This window comes from Sceloporus occidentalis, unplaced genomic scaffold (assembly GCF_023333645.1).
Source record: "Sceloporus occidentalis isolate IW3139 unplaced genomic scaffold, rSceOcc1.0.p SCAF_3, whole genome shotgun sequence".
In the NCBI taxonomy this organism is placed as follows: Eukaryota; Metazoa; Chordata; class Lepidosauria; order Squamata; family Phrynosomatidae; genus Sceloporus; species Sceloporus occidentalis.
In genome coordinates this window covers 130,134,561-130,150,735 of record NW_028316983.1, presented here as the reverse complement: position 1 = coordinate 130,150,735, position 16,175 = coordinate 130,134,561, and the positions used below count along the sequence as shown (strand labels likewise).

General features: G+C 43.6%; 1 protein-coding gene across 10 annotated transcripts in view; it reads left to right on the top strand.

Moving 5' to 3' along the window:
* ANKHD1 (ankyrin repeat and KH domain containing 1) overlaps window positions 1–16,175 on the top strand; it is a 120,337-nt gene that overhangs the window by 55,049 nt on the left and 49,113 nt on the right. For 9 of the 10 annotated variants that reach the window (XM_089516281.1, XM_089516279.1, XM_089516277.1 and 6 more), the window contains exon 15: window positions 10,409–11,155. The exons of the other annotated variant lie outside the window; for it this stretch is intronic. In XM_089516281.1, coding sequence (XP_089372407.1) covers window positions 10,409–11,155 — 747 coding nt within the window. The remainder of the gene's footprint in view (window positions 1–10,408; window positions 11,156–16,175) is intronic. 10 annotated transcript variants of the gene reach the window in all.

The window sequence follows — 16,175 nt, the reverse complement described above, 5'->3', positions numbered from 1 at the left end:
CTTACATAAGTGTTTATATAATAAATGTTATTGTTATTTATTGTTTAACAAGGAATTTATTTAACAAGTTCAGCTGAATCATTTTGTTTACTCTAATTGGGACCAACTATTTAATTTAGTCAACTGTTTTTGTAGTAATAGAATTCTTGATTAAAGTTCCTAGTAGGTAAAATCTACTAATTGGTAAAACAGACGAAGCGGAAGCTATTTGCTATATCAAGGTATCAACAAATTGTACGCTGTGCCAAAGAAATTGACTGTTCTTAATAAAGCAAAATAGAGTGTGTGAATGTGCACCTTCAAGTCAGCTGTCAACTTATGGTGACCCCATGGATTTCATAAGGTTATTTTAGGCAAAGAATACTTAGAGGTGGTTTTGCCAGTTCCTTCCTCTGAGTTATAGCCCACATGGTATTCATTAGTGGTCTCCCATCCAAGTACTAACCAAAGCTGATCCTGCTTAATTTCCAAGATCAAATAGGCTCTGGTGCCCATAAGGTGTTTAGGTCCTAAGGTAATATACTACACCTATTATTTATGCCCCTCAAAGTTCTCTAGAATAACTCTTGGTTTTGATGTCCTGAAAGAAAGGAAGAAGTATACCCTGGAAGGGAATTCCATTCATTAGAGGTCAACCCCTCCCCTGCAAAATATTCCTGGTATGCATAAGCTTAATATGACAGACAAAACGTGTGGCTGCTAATTTGGGCTGGATCTGCATTGCAGTTTGACATCACTTTAACTGCCATGACTCAGTGCTGTGGAATCCTGGGAATTGTAGTTTGTTGTTGCACCAGAACACTGGCTGGCAGCAAAGGCTAAATGTCTCAGAAAACTACAATTCCCAGAATTCCATAGCATTGTGCTATGGCAGTAAAAGCAGTGTCAAACTGGGTTCTTTCTGCAGTGTGGATGCAGCCTTAGTGTTGTGTTTTCTAAGGACATTTGTAACCATTTTGCATAACAGAAAGGAAGTTAGTTAAAGTGAGGGTTAGACAATGTAATGTCAGGTCTGAAAATATTGCTTACTTGATTACTTAAATCTGAACAGAAACACAAATTGTTTACAAGATGATTGCAATGATTCTGTCATTTATTTACATAATCCCTTGTATTCCCTTAGTGTCTAGGGAAGTTTTAGACTATTGGGGCTATACTTCACATTTAAAAGACTAGAGTGGCACAAAATTAGTGCAGTATGTGGATAAAACATAACATCTGAAATTTTCTGGAATCATTACCACTCCAAAGATGAAGCTAGCTGTAGAAGGATACTGTTCTAGGTGAAGTCTCATGCATTTTGGAGCCTGTTTACTGGAGAATGTGAATTTTCTGCTGAAGCATACATTCTGAGATACCCACAAGCTCAGTTGTATTTTAGAAGAGCAGGTACTGCAGGCTGCATGAACTGACAGTAGACTTTGTGTTTCTTTGGAAGGTGGCTTAGCCAATCAGTTACTGAGGTAAAAGAGGTCTCTGAAGATACAGACTTTCTGTAGTGAGACTTTTTTATGAGTTAGTTTTGAGATGGAGTTATTTCGGAAGAATGATGATTGGGAGCATTATATAATGCTAGCTGGGTCTTCCACTGACATTCTGAACTACTGCAGTAGAAGGATGAAATTCGAAGAGGAAGTTCAAAAACAGCCTGGCAACATTTTCAATTTTTAAGACTCTTGAATGACTTCTGCAAAATATGAACACATAGCATTGATATATCTGGCACTTGAAAACCAAGAGACTGGTGGAACAGTATGCATCATGACATCCCAGAGCCATATTTGTCTTTTGTTTCAATATCTCTAAAAATGATGTGATGATGCTAACTAGATGATACAGGATTCATTGTCAGTAAATTGTCACTCATTGTCAGATAACATGCAAATTCAGTAGCCTCTACATGTTCTTGAAATTTCCTATATGATGATGAATAGGTTATTCTGGAGGAAGAGCTGAAGAAGAGTTGAACAAGTTGGAAGATTACATTTGCTGCTAATCGCAAGATCTTTTCAGTGGAATTAGCAAAGGGAAGAAATGGATCGCAAAATACTGCACAAAACCACACAATTAGAAGATATGTTGTACTTTCCCCACAAAATAGACAAGTATCTCAGCTCTCAACAAATGTTCCAAATGGCTAGATCCATGACTTTAAATACAAAATCTGATTCTGGATTTTTTTTTTTTATGGAGAAACTGCTTTTCGTTATACCAGTCCCTAAATTGTTCTTGCTGTTGGACTCTCAGATGCAATAGTAGATTCTGTTTATAACCAGGATAAATACCACTCTTTTCAGTACAGTTCATTCAAGATTGGCATTTCATATCACTAATTTGAGAGATAACTAGTTTGATAGGGTTAGATTTCTGAGACACTCTGATATTTGTGGCTTGTTATAATCATCTGCAATGTAAAAGCCTCTGGATGATTATAGTGATGTTGCAGAATCTGTATTGCAATGCTGTATTCAATAAATGATACAAAAATTCAATAACAGCATTGCTATGCTAAACTACTGCTAAACCACAACTACTTCTTTATATTTTCACCTTACCAACAAGACCAGGGACCTGTCAGAAGGTCAAGGATCAAGAAGTTCTTCATTGCTGGAGGGCTGTGAAAGAATTGGATCTCAGCAGGAATAAGGTGGGATTAGGCAAAGGTAGCCGTCATGCTGCTAGACAACAACTGTGCCTTTGGCTCTGGGCTTCTTCTCAGACATACCACTAATTCATGTCTTGGAAGTTCTAGAGCTCTGGAATGGAACTTGTTAGGATGTGCAGGTTCCCCAAACCTAGAGCTGCCTCATTTGGATTGTCGTCATTTTGTTTTGGGAAGGCTTGGTGTCTACTGACTCTCCTTGAACCGCTTAATGTCAACAATCAGTTATAAACTGTTCATTTATTATTATCCTCACACTACTTCTTAGAGGTGGGCCATGATACTACATGTACAGTGGATTATAGAAAAGGATCATGTTGGAATATTTAGCACAGTATTATACCAAAACTGGAATTATTTTCACTGGCAGTTGATGCGCTCAGTTTTCACTAAAAGTGCTGTATTTAGCTATGATGTGGGAAAATGTCTCACTGTTTCAATTCAGCACTCCCAGTACCAGCAAACATGAGCTGGAAGTATGCTGTGAACTAGGTTTTCCATTGGTCACATTGTCAGAGTGCAGATCCAACTATGTTTGAATCTTCTCCTTCGCTCATACCAAGTACTGTTTGTAACCTAGATATAAATGCATCCAATTTGCATAATAGTATACTGTAATGTGTTGGTACAAGATATGATCTGTCTGAAAATGTAATCAATATAATGTTCCTGACTTGCCAGGGAAGTGATGTATAATTCCATTAGTTGTATTACTATGAATATTTGCTAAGTATGCATTTATATCAGGGGTCGGCAACCTCCGGCCCGCGGGCCGGATGCGGCCCGCGGAGGCCTGGCGACCGGCCCTTGCCTCCCCTTGCCGCCGCTGCCGCCGCCGCGGCGGCCGCCCGTCGCGGCGTTTCGCCGCTCTGGGCGCCGCCATTTTGGGCGGCAAAATGGCGGCGAAGTCTCGCGCGACCTCCCTCGAGGTCGCGCGAGACTTCGCGGCCATTTTAGCTGAAAAAATGGCGGCGCCCAGAGCGGCCTCTGGGGCTATGGGCGCCGCCATTTTTTCACCCAAAATGGCGGCGAAATCTCGCGCGACCTTGGGGGAGGTCGCGCGAGACTTCGCCGCCATTTTGCCGCCCAAAATGGCGGCGCCCAGAGCGGCGAAAAGCCGCGATGGGCAGCCGCGGCGGCAGCGGCGGCGGGCCTTTGAGAGGCCCGCTGCCGTCCCTGGGGCCCTCCAGGAGGGCTCCGAAGGAGGCAGCGGGCCTCTGGGAGGCCCGCTGCCGTCCCTGGGGCCCTCCAGGAGGGCTCCGAGGGCGGCAGGGGGCCTCTGGGTGGCCCGCTGCCGTCCCTGGGGCCCTCCAGGAGGGCTCCGAGGGCGGCAGGGGGCCTCTGGGAGGCCCGCTGCCGTCCCTGGGGCCCTCCAGGAGGGCTCCGAGGGCGGCAGGGGGCCTCTGGGTGGCCCGCTGCCGTCCCTGGGGCCCTCCAGGAGGGCTCCGAGGGCGGCAGGGGGCCTCTGGGAGGCCCGCTGCCGTCCCTGGGGCCCTCCAGGAGGGCTCCGAGGGCGGCAGGGGGCCTCTGGGTGGCCCGCTGCCGTCCCTGGGGCCCTCCAGGAGGGCTCCGAGGGCGGCAGGGGGCCTCTGGGAGGCCCGCTGCCGTCCCTGGGGCCCTCCAGGAGGGCTCCGAGGGCGGCAGGGGGCCTCTGGGTGGCCCGCTGCCGTCCCTGGGGCCCTCCAGGAGGGCTCCGAGGGCGGCAGGGGGCCTCTGGGTGGCCCGCTGCCGTCCCTGGGGCCCTCCAGGAGGGCTCCGAGGGCGGCAGGGGGCCTCTGGGTGGCCCGCTGCCGTCCCTGGGGCCCTCCAGGAGGGCTCCGAGGGCGGCAGGGGGCCTGCTGCCGTCCCTGGGGCCCTCCAGGAGGGCTCCGAGGGCGGCAGGGGGCCTCTGGGGGACCCTTTTCCGTCCCTGGGGCCCTCCAGGAGGGCTCCGAGGGCGGCAGGGGGCCTGCTGCCGTCCCTGGGGCCCTCCAGGAGGGCTCCGAGGGCGGCAGGGGGCCTCTGGGGGGCCCTTTGCCATCCCTGGGGCCCTCCAGGAGGGCTCCGAGGGCGGCAGGGGGCCTCTGCGGGGCCCTTTGCCGTCCCTGGGGCCCTCCAGGAGGGCTCCGAGGGCGGCAGGGGGTCTCTGGGGGACCCTTTGCAGTCCCTGGGGCCCTCCAGGAGGGCTCCGAGGGCGGCAGGGGGCCTGCTGCCATCCCTGGGGCCCTCCAGGAGGGCTCCGAGGGCGGCAGGGGGCCTCTGGGGGGCCCTTTGCCGTCTCTGGGACCCTCCAGGAGGGCTCCGAGGGCGGCAGGGGGCCTCTGGGGGGCCCTTTGCCGTCCCTGGGGCCCTCCAGGAGGGCTCCGAGGGCGGCAGGGGGCCTGCTGCCGTCCCTGGGGCCCTCCAGGAGGGCTCCGAGGGCGGCAGGGGGCCTCTGGGGGGCCCTTTGCCGTCTCTGGGACCCTCCAGGAGGGCTCCGAGGGCGGCAGGGGGCCTCTGGGGAGCCCTTTGCCGTCCCTGGGGCCCTCCAGGAGGGCTCCGAGGGCGGCAGGGGGTCTCTGGGGGACCCTTTGCAGTCCCTGGGGCCCTCCAGGAGGGCTCCGAGGGCGGCAGGGGGCCTGCTGCCATCCCTGGGGCCCTCCAGGAGGGCTCCGAGGGCGGCAGGGGGCCTCTGGGGGGCCCTTTGCTGTCTCTGGGACCCTCCAGGAGGGCTCCAAGGGCGGCAGGGGCCCTGCTGCCGTCCCTGGGGCCCTCCAGGAGGGCTCCGAGGGCGGCAGGGGGCCTCTGGGGGAACCCTTTGCCGTCCTTGGGGCCCTCCAGGAGGGCTCCGAGGGCGGCAGGGGGCGTCTGGGGGGCCCGCTGCCGTCCCTGGGGCCCTCCAGGAGGGCTCCGAGGGCGGCAGGGGGCCTCTGGGGGGCCTGCTGCCGTCCCTGGGGCCCTCCAGGAGGGCTCCGAGGGCGGCAGGGGGCCTCTGGGGGGCCCTTTGCCATCCCTGGGGCCCTCCAGGAGGGCTCCGAGGGACGGCAGGGGGCCTCTGGGAGGCCCGGTGCTGTCGCTGGGGCCCTCCAGGGGGCCCTCCAGCGCTGGTGGCCCCCACCAGCTTTTTTGCCGGTCTCTGACGGGGCCTGGGGCCCCGTCAGGGGCCAGCAAAGGTGGGGAGGCCTGGCCCCTGGAGGGTGGAGGCTCCGCCCCCGGTACGCAGCCCCGCCCCGGAGGGTGGAAGCTCCGCCCCCGGCACACGGCCCCGCCCCGGAGGGTGGAAGCTCCACCCCCCGCATGTGGCCCCGCCCCGGAGGGTGGAAGCTCCACCCCCCGGCTTCGGCCCCCCAGTCGCCTGAGGGACACCAACCCGGCCCCCGGCTCAAAAAGGTTGCCTACCCCTGATTTATATCATAATTGCATGCCACCACTTTTAATTGTTTTTTTTTTGTTACATCCACCTAAAACTGTTAATTATGCTTAGATAATCAAGTAACTATCCAGTTAAACTTTTATGGGCAATGCTTATATGTATTTGAAAACAAATATAGAATGGTTTAGTCCCAGGTTAACAAAATAAATTTCAGCCTGGAAACCAACTTTTCCATAATCAGCCTACCTTGAAATGTGTTACATAATCTCATTCTAAAACTGGACACCCCCCCCCCCCAAAATGCCCTTGGATACATTTTCCTTCCTCCCTTTCCAACGGTAAAGAAAAGAATAACCTCTATAGCCCTCCCCAGGAAATAAGGAAGCTGAATATGAATATCTAGCATTGTTTCCACTAGGAAGCTCTCCTCCCCCCCCCCGGCAAGCCCAGGTGCTGTGCAGCAGGGTCATCCTTATTCATTGCTTTCATAACACCCCTCAAAGCAGAAGTAGGTGAGTATGCAGCTCTTACACTGAAAAATATTTCCCACACCTGTATGTAACACATGTAATGGCTGGGAGCTGAATCCACTTCTAGATATTTCTCTCACTTAAGATAGGTTTGTGCCTATCTGCTTAGCCTCATCTTGGACATGTCAGGCACATTGGAAATTAATGAACTATTAGAAATCTGCTTTTGTATGTCACCATAGTTCCAGGTTGGTGCCTTTTGCTTTGACAGTAAAACAAGCCCAACTGAAGTTAGATTCTGCACAGCCAAGAGACGCACAATGTTGGCTGGAATATATTTTTGAGAACCAGTGTGGCGTAGTAGTTTGAGTGTTGGACTACAACTCCAGAGACCAGGTTCAATTCCCAGGTTGGCTCTCAAACCCACTGGGTGATCTTGGGCAAGTCGCATGCTTTCAGCCTCAGGAGAAGACAGTGGCAAACCTCCTCTAAACAAATCTTGCAAAGAAAGCTCTGTGGTAGGGTCGCCATAAGTTGATCAAGGCATGGTAGATATAAGTATATATGATTAGGGTGCAATAAGTATGTGTTATGAGGGGTGAAGCTTTTCCTCCCTGTACTTTATGAAGAAGAAAAAACAGCAAACTTTTCCCTGTTCCTAGTGCCTTCCCCCCTCCCATTTTATATCTTACACAAGGAATCGACATCAATGGGCTGCACCAAGTAATTGATTTCAGTGGTATAGAAAAAGCACTCTCCAGCCATTTGCTGGCCTATTTTCACTAATTTTGGAATTATCTTGTTTGGAATTATCTTGAAATTTTTATATTTATTTTAGAGTCTTGCTTTCTATTTTTTCACACTAGCCCAATGTTTTTCTCCTTTTCTGATCTGTTTACTTACTCAGCACTACACTGTAGCTGAAAATTAGATGCTAGTGAGGTACTTAATTGGCTGAATTATGACAAGATTGGCATACTGGTCCACAGGCTCTGTTACTTGATAGAAGGAAGTTCTGTAACCAATTGCTGATATAGTTTCCCTGGGTTACTCAGATTTCCTGCTTTTGGATTTATTCACCTGTAACTTCAAGTTGTGGTGTATAAAGTATCTTTGTCAACTCTGAGTAATAAAGCTGTGGTCCTTTATGTTCTGATTTTGACCCTGGCATAGGTAGTCATACCTTTCACTATACTACGCGTGAAGCATCCCTTGAAGACTGTTTATTAAAAATAGGGCCATCTGGTAGGGATTGTTCAGTGGAAAAACAATAGTTCCTATATGTTTTAAACTGTACATGTTTTTCCCCCTGTAACTTTGCCTGGTTTCAACCCTTACGTTACTTGAGCTACAAACAATGACTGCTCAGATATCTCAGTATAATACCTCGATTCTGGCAAAAACATCCTGTTGCCTGGTGAACTTCCTACCCAAGGCCTTATCTCATTTAAGCTTCCGGTAGACAGCCAAAACAGTGCTGTGCCACATGTCATTCAGTGCTTGAAATTGTTGTTTTAAGTGTTTCAGAACTGGATTCAAAGATTGTCTTAGACTGCTTTTTAAAATGTATTTTAATATTTTTTTAAGTTCTCTTTTTCTTTAATTGTTTTTTGTTGAGAAACCCTATTCAGGCATAGCCTTGTTGGCAATATAGCTCATCCAAAATTCACAAAATAGTGATACTTTTATTTGGCCAAACAAAATGCACAAAATACATGATGCAAGCATTTGAAGCTCCACTGGCCACTTCATCAGACAAAATTGAAAAAAATAATAAAGGGGAATTTTCTTTTTTAATTACGATGTTAGTCACAGTTTTGTTTTGTGAAACTGTTGTTGGTGTGTTGCGATAGTGTGGAGGGATATCAATGCAGGCAGGCCCCTCCTCCTTCTGCCCATGTGGCAGTGGGAACATAGCATTCTAAAGTCCAAAAAATAAAATTTGAATTCCATTAGGAATACAAAACGATACTTCTGAGATCCAAGATGTGAGTCTCTCAAGAGATGCTTCCATGCTTTTACATTAGGAAAATGTTAGGTGCTGTTTTGGTAGAATGTTGCAGATGTAGTTCTAATTTAAAAATAATTTGTTTTTACCTTTGTTGTAGGTGGAAACTCCAAATAATAAAGTCCTAGTTAATTGGCTTCCTCTGTAGCGTTCCCCTGTAGTGGCTAAAATACAGTATCTTCACATCCAGGAAACATATTCAAAGATAGCCATGTTAGTCATACAGCAAAGTACAATAACATCCAAAACATTTTTTCATCTCCTCAGGAACCCTTGTGAGCTGAGAGGTGATACAGAAATTCCTTAAATAAATAAATAAAGAATAGTTTTGCATAAGCATCATAATAGGCCATTAAGAACATTGAGGTTAACTTCCCAGTGATCAAGTGAGTTAAAAGTTCAAATTTGTAGTCCTGTTGCGCGCTCTCTCTACACACACACAGTGTATATACTCATGTATACGTCTAGAAATTTTAGTCAAAAAAGTGACCCAAAAAATTTGAGTTGACCTATCCACGGGTCAGTGTAAGTACTCTCATAAAAAGTGTACCTTAACTCTCGTAAAAACAGAAACCATCTCCTGGTGAAACGCAAGAGTGGAATCTCTCCTGGAAGCACTGACTTCCCTCTACTCTTTCATCTATTCATCCTTCAGTGTGAACACAATTATGCCTGCTGCAGTTTTGTTAGTTCTTTGGCATTGTCTTCCTTTGCTTCATCCTTTTGATCCTTTGTTACATGACCACTGTTCTTACTCTCGACTTATCCACGGGTCATACCAAAATCCATAGTTTTGGCCCCAAAACCTGCCCTCGACTTATACATGAAGTCAACTTATAGTCAAGTATATACAGTATATACACACGCACATACTGTACATACACATACATACAATTAGCTTACCCATTAGTTGTTGTTGTTGTTTTTAAGTTCTGCTTAACTTTCAATTGCCAAAATAGGCCTCTTCTGGGTCTAAAATAGCGCTGGGGGCCAAAAACATGGGCTATGAAGATACATTATTTTATTTTTTATTTTTTAAAAAATAGATTTGAAAATTGTGGGATAGCAGACTACTGGGACCTGAAAAATGGACTTATGTGTTTCATGTCTCCCAAGTATTGAATTTTCCCACCCATTTTTCTAAACATTATATCATCATTTTACTTGGTACTCAGGAATAACTAGCTTTTTAGTTTTTCTTAGTTGTATTATCTTTTTTAAAAAACTATGGAAACACTTTTTAAAACATACATACATATATATATATATATATATATATATATATTTAAACATCAAAATGTGCATAATCAGTTAGTCCAGTTTTTAAGGTTACATAGGTCCACCTAATCCTAGTCCAACCCCTGCCATGCAGGAACTCACAATCAAGAAGAGTGTTTTACCGTTGCACATACTTGTTTGGTTTTAAGAAATTGTCAACACTGTTGTATTGTCAGGGTCATCATTCTGGGAAAAATAGTTGTTGATGCATTTATAGTGTATTTATAGAGCACAACTCCCAGAGAAAAGCGTGGGTGGGGTTATACATATGTGAGTTTTGCATATTGTTTAATTTACATAAGTTAAGGTTTGAGTGTTCAACTGTATTTATAGAATTTCACTGCTTTTGCCTTCCAGAATTATTTGTAGTCAAGGCATCAGTCAATATTCTAAATATTGCTTTCTGTTTGCAGGCTACCTTTTATTTCTTTTATATCTAACAGACATTCCTCTATATATTTACAGTAATAGGTGTAATTCAAGGAATGCTAGGGTCCATATTTAAAATTCCAGTTCTAGCTTGTGCTCTCTATCTCGTTATGAAGTGTAGGTTTTAAGATGTTTTGTCTTAAATGTGGTTAGGTTTGGGTGGGGAAGGTGTGGGGAGGTATGGGTTAACTTCAGCATGGCATTTTTTCAAACATTTTTCATGTGCTTAGGTACATCCAAGCAGAAGTCAACTTCCCTTCAGGTAGCAGATCAGGACCTACTACCACCTTTTCACCCATACCAGCCTTTGGAATGTATAGTAGAAGAAACGGAAGGCAAGCTGAATGAACTTGGACAAAGAATTAGTGCTATTGAAAAAGCACAGCTTAAATCATTGGAATTAATTCAAGGTGAGCCATTGAATAAAGATAAGATTGAAGAGCTCAAAAAGAACAGAGAAGAACAAGTACAGAAGAAGAAGAAAATATTGAAGGAACTGCAAAAGGTGGAAAGGCAATTGCAGATGAAAACACAACAGCAATTTACCAAAGAATATTTGGAGACCAAAGGTCAGACAGAGTCACCCCTTACCCAGCAGCAGCAGTGCCCACACACAGGTATCCTCCCAGAAGTGGAAGGAAATGAGAGTCTTCCTGGGGATAACTTTTCAGGGTTATCACAGGTTGACAGTGTCTTGTGTAAAGATGAGCCGCAACAGTCTCCACCATCTCCTGAGCAAACAGAGTTTGCCCCGCTCCAGCCTTTGTCTACACCACCGTGTAACTTTTCAAGTAACATAGGTTGTAATGGGACAGATTCTTTTGAACTTCAGAAGGTATTAGGTAATCAGCAAAATGTAGGACAGCAGCAGCCAATTGCTGGACATGGTCAGGGACTGTTAGTTCAAGAACCAGATGGATTAATGGTTGCTACTCCAGCACAGACGCTTACCGACACTCTTGATGACCTGATAGCAGGTGGGTTGAGAAATATGCATTTTCTTGTATTAATATGAATGCTCAGTTTCCTTTGTTCCCACTTCTTGTGACAAGTGTCAGTTGCAGTTTCCTCTCTGAAATATGTACAGATAGTATTTTACTTGCTATTTTTAATGATAGCATTCAGTCATAAATTCCAAAGCGTTTGGGTTGGTCTTTTAGAGGGCAATCTAAACCTTGGTTTATTGACATCTTACTGTATTTTTTTTCTTCTGCTTCACTGTTGTAACCTATAAGGAAATCTGATCTCAAGAAATAAAGCTACAGTAAAAGTTTGTGGAACAGTCATTGGACTTGTGACCAGGCTGCACTCATGTGGAGGTGCCATTTGGATGGATTGGTGCTTGCATGCAGTGTCTGTACATGCTTAATAGTGGTGCTTGACTGTCATGAATTTTTATAGCATAATACTTTTCTCTAGCTAAAATGAAAGGGCTGAAAATACTTGTAACAGAAAGTGAACAATAGGTCTTGCTTGGTAAGAAGTGCTAATTATAATCCTGGCTGTCCTTTACTTTAACATGTCAAATTAGCTTAGTTGATCAAAGGTAATGGAGTGAGTTTAGGTTTTCTGGATTATATAGCCTGCATAGTTTATATATAGCCTGCAAATTCCATTTGAACCCTGACTGCAGAAAAAGGCTGAAAAAGAAGGAAATTTCAGAATTCTTGAAGCATCTGTCATTGTGGAAACTTCACAGATGTGTAGTTTCTCTTTTTTTCCCTTTTACATAAGTGGCAGAGGATATTTTTCTTTCCATTTCATCCAGTGCAATGGATGAAACTGTAATTGTGGTCCATCTAGCAGTTAAGATAATGTCAGTATTCTCATCCCTTGCTCAAGAAAAGATACTATCTTAGCTGAGGTTATGAGGTCTTGACCTATATAAAAGTTTCATGCAGGAAGAAAGAAAAAAGTAACAAAACCAGCATTTTGTAGGGTACATTTACATTCTTTTCATCTCACAAGGTAGTGCTGCTTAAATGCTACAGATTGTGAAGCTTCCTACAAGTTATTCAAGGTTGCTTCAGATTAAATTACCTATGTTTTAGCAGTAAATGGTATTTGAATGTTTTTCTTATGTAGCCACAAGCAACAGCCATACTTAACACTATGACTGCTTGATATGATTTGCCCCCTTCAAATGTGCCAGCCTGAGTGGCAGGAGGGATTACTCTCAGTCTTGTTTAACCTCATGAAGTCATCTGCTAACTCTTACATCTGAATGACTACATGGTATGGTAAGGTTAGACTTCGTTACATGTTGAAATCATGATGTTAAATTGAAGTGAGAGAAGCACTGACCTAACTCTAATGCAGCTGAAAGGGAAAGAAGTGAACAAAAAGAATACCCAATCTTTTTTTCAACTAGAAGTATTCATTGCAGTTATATTATCATGTAGATATTTATACTTTCACTATTGCTAATGGATCTTTTAGTAGAGAAGTGTCAGTTGTTGTTCCTGGAAAAAACAAAGATTTGTTGTTAGACATTCAAGTTTCCCTTGTTTGTACAAAGCAACATGGATGGAAGCTTGTTGTCAAAAGAGGACTGAAACATGACTGTTTGGAATAGTCATTTGCTTGCTTTACCAAAGCCATTGCAACAAAAAAAAAGAGTGCAATCTGAAGCTTAATATACATTATGCACACAGTTCTGGACAATATGAGGTAACATCTGGCCAAGAGATGTGTGACCTTTGGGGGTTCATGTATCTATATTTTCAAGGATTTGCATATATTGCAAATATTATGAGAGCTGCCTTATATTCAGTGCAAAGATGGATGAAGAGAAAAAAGAGAACAGTGTGGTTACTGGAGCAACGCTAGTGAGTAACCTTTGGAAACAAAGGTAGCACAAGAAAAAAAAAGTTGAGCGTATATTTTGTCCCCTTTCTTAGCATTTGTGTAGTTTTTTGTTGTTAACCACCCTTGAGTCGATCTTGACCCATGATGGGGACCCTGTGGATGAGACATCACCAAGACTCTCTGTCCTCCACTGTTCTCCTTAGTTCCTGCAAAGTCATAGCCGTGATAACTCAGGGAAAATCTAAAAGAAGTATTTTAATTCAGAGATGGGCAGCTTTAGCAGGTCCAAGGGCCAATTTTCAGCTTTTTGGGCCCTCTGCCCAGAGAAGACGGCAGAAATGGTTAAAGAAAAAAATAATTTTTTTGAATTTTGCTTTTGATTTTTCTTAGGTTAAATGGTGCAGGGCCCATTTGAAAGACAAATTGTTCCTCCTGAGAACCTTTAGGAAAGATAATTCACCCATCCCCTCTTTGTCCAGAAGAACAACAGCCTCACAGTTTCACCCATCGTGGAATAGATTGTTTTGTTATGTGTTTCTGAAATGGCAGTGCTGCTTTAACAAAAGCAGTCCAGTGACTGATATAGTGGAAAGTTGTCTGTTTAGAAACACTGCGCTACAGGGATAGTAGTCTGGGCTTAGCCCATATAACTTCTTGTTGTCTCATCTAGCAGAGGTACTGAAAATAAGAATAATAAAACTAATTACCAAAGAAATTAGAAATTTAGTTATTCACAGTGACCAGCCAGGAAAAGGAAGTGTTAGAAATGAGAATATGAAGAAAATTTGAAGAGGAAAGAATTAATTCAAAACTAAAATTGAATTGGTGTCAGAATGTTTAGGAAGCTATATAATATAAGCTAATATAATTGAAAATGCTCTGGCTTTTATTTTATGTATTCAATGACCATAACACAGCTTCCTTATCTTTATTAAACATTACTTATGTTTAATAAACTATTCATCTTGTAAAGTGGTGCAGTTGATTTCATGAGGAGTGGGAAACAGCACTTACAGGGTTTTGTCTAGTACCCTAATAAAAAGCTGAAAACAATTATTCTAGGAGTTGTTGCAGTGACTGATTTCTCCTGATACACAGATAGAGATGCTTGCAAAATTTTGAGCCAGCGGTAAAGGATGCTTTTTTAGTTTTGCACATTGGATAGTAGCAGTCTCTGATATTGCCAGTCAGATAAGTAAAACTTAATCAGAAATAGCTAAGGGTGTCAGAAAAATCTCTTCATGATGGCTTTAAATACCTGTTTATGAAGTGATATCTAAATGAACATCTTTTCAAATTTGGACTTGCCAATAGTAAGATAACACATCTGGTTTTTACAATGTTAAGTGACCTGTATAATTTTCCAGTTTTATGAAATAAATTCTAAAACAGCAGAAGTAGGCATACTGACAGTTTTAACTGCAAGGAGTTTGTTGTGGGGTTTTTTGTTTGTTGTTTTCTTGTTGAAGATAGGAATAGATTGTCTATAGTACTTTGTGAAAACCAGGCAAGTGTTGGCAGTGGAGTGGTACAGAGGGAGTAAAAGTGTGTGCTGGCTTTTAAAAACGGTGTATGTGTACGCAGGCATGTATGTTTTGAGTTCAAGTTACCCAGTACTAGGTACACAGAAGTTAGAAAATTTCTACAGCTACAGGTAATGGTGGGAAAAGCTCAGACCTATCAATTTGAATTTTGTATGAAGTACTGTACTTCTATTTCAGAGGGAATTAACCAAATAGTGTAGTATGATCATGGGGGGATTTTTGGGGAGAACTAGAATTCCCAAGATTTGAGGGATAGGGATAATAACTTACATTTGTATCAAGACAATGATGAAGAAGAGCTTTCAGTTAGAGCAATTTGATCTATAGAGTTGTTTCTTTACATGAAGAAAAATGTAAGTCCTTGAATCATATTAGTTTCTAGCATCCAGCCAGATCTTTGTGTGGTCTTATATTCTGAAGCTTCCAGTATTTGATTTCCTGAGCCAATCATATATTACCTCCCATGCTTCTAACTGTTCCTACAACAGCAATCTGGCTCACAGTTTTGCTATAAAAGCAGCTTTGCATACCTCACCATTTTTGTGGTAATTCCCACCTGTAAAATTTGAAGACCTCCCCCCTCCCCAAAAAAGTGTACATTTGAGAAATAGAAAAATTGTATCTTAAAAGTATGTAACCAAGATAAGCTATCCATTTGATGTGCTGTTTTATAATACAAATATTTTTTTGATTATTAAAGCCATTTGTATTGAAATTTTTCACAGAACACAGAATAATTCTGTAGCACCTGTTAGTACACAGAATTGATGTACTACAAAAATTGCATATCCTTTTGCAAACTTTAATTTTGTCTCTATATATTAATGACTGTTGACTTTAAATAAGAAATTGTTTTATTTCTCTTAACCAGCACAGTATTTCTGTTTGCTTGCTTGGTGACACGAATTGGCTGCTAGTTGCTTTTTAATATCACTTGAGAGATGGTTTGTGTATGTTTGCAACTATATGGCTGCTAACTATATTATGCAGCTGCATATTACAGTAACATCTCCTCCTTATAGTAGCACATTGCTTAGGATAAGGAATACAATTATTTTTTTTGGATCACACAGTATGCAACCATGACCATTACAAACTGCAACCTGTGGCATAATATGATTTAAAAGTTGTTGACTGCTTTAGAATTTTATTCTAGTTATCCAGATTTTCCTCATTTGTTCTAATGACATGGTAATATATATTGGGTGTGTTTTTTTCCTTAGCTCTCTGCCTCAGTTGACCCAGTCATAAGTGAGAAGGCACTGAAGCATCTGTCTTGCTGGTTTAATGCCTCCTGACTCTCCCTCTTTTCCTACCTCTGTACCTCAGTTGGCCCAGACATATGTGACAAGGGGCTGCTAGTTTGTCTTTTATATGTACAGTTACTCTTTGCAAACAGTTGTTCTGTGCTTGCTCCATGTAGAGTAGTTGTCTGGCTGTTGTTGGAATGAAGACCTTGTAGGGCTGAGTGGGTATGTTAAGCAACACAGCTGGTGCTAATTATTAGAGACATACGTAGAGATGCATCCAGCTGGCCACAGTTGGAAATTGAATGCTTAGGAGAGTGTGCACACTTTCACATACACACAGTGGGGGTGGAATGGTTGTACCACACATCCCCTGTCTTCTATTCTGTTGAATTTGT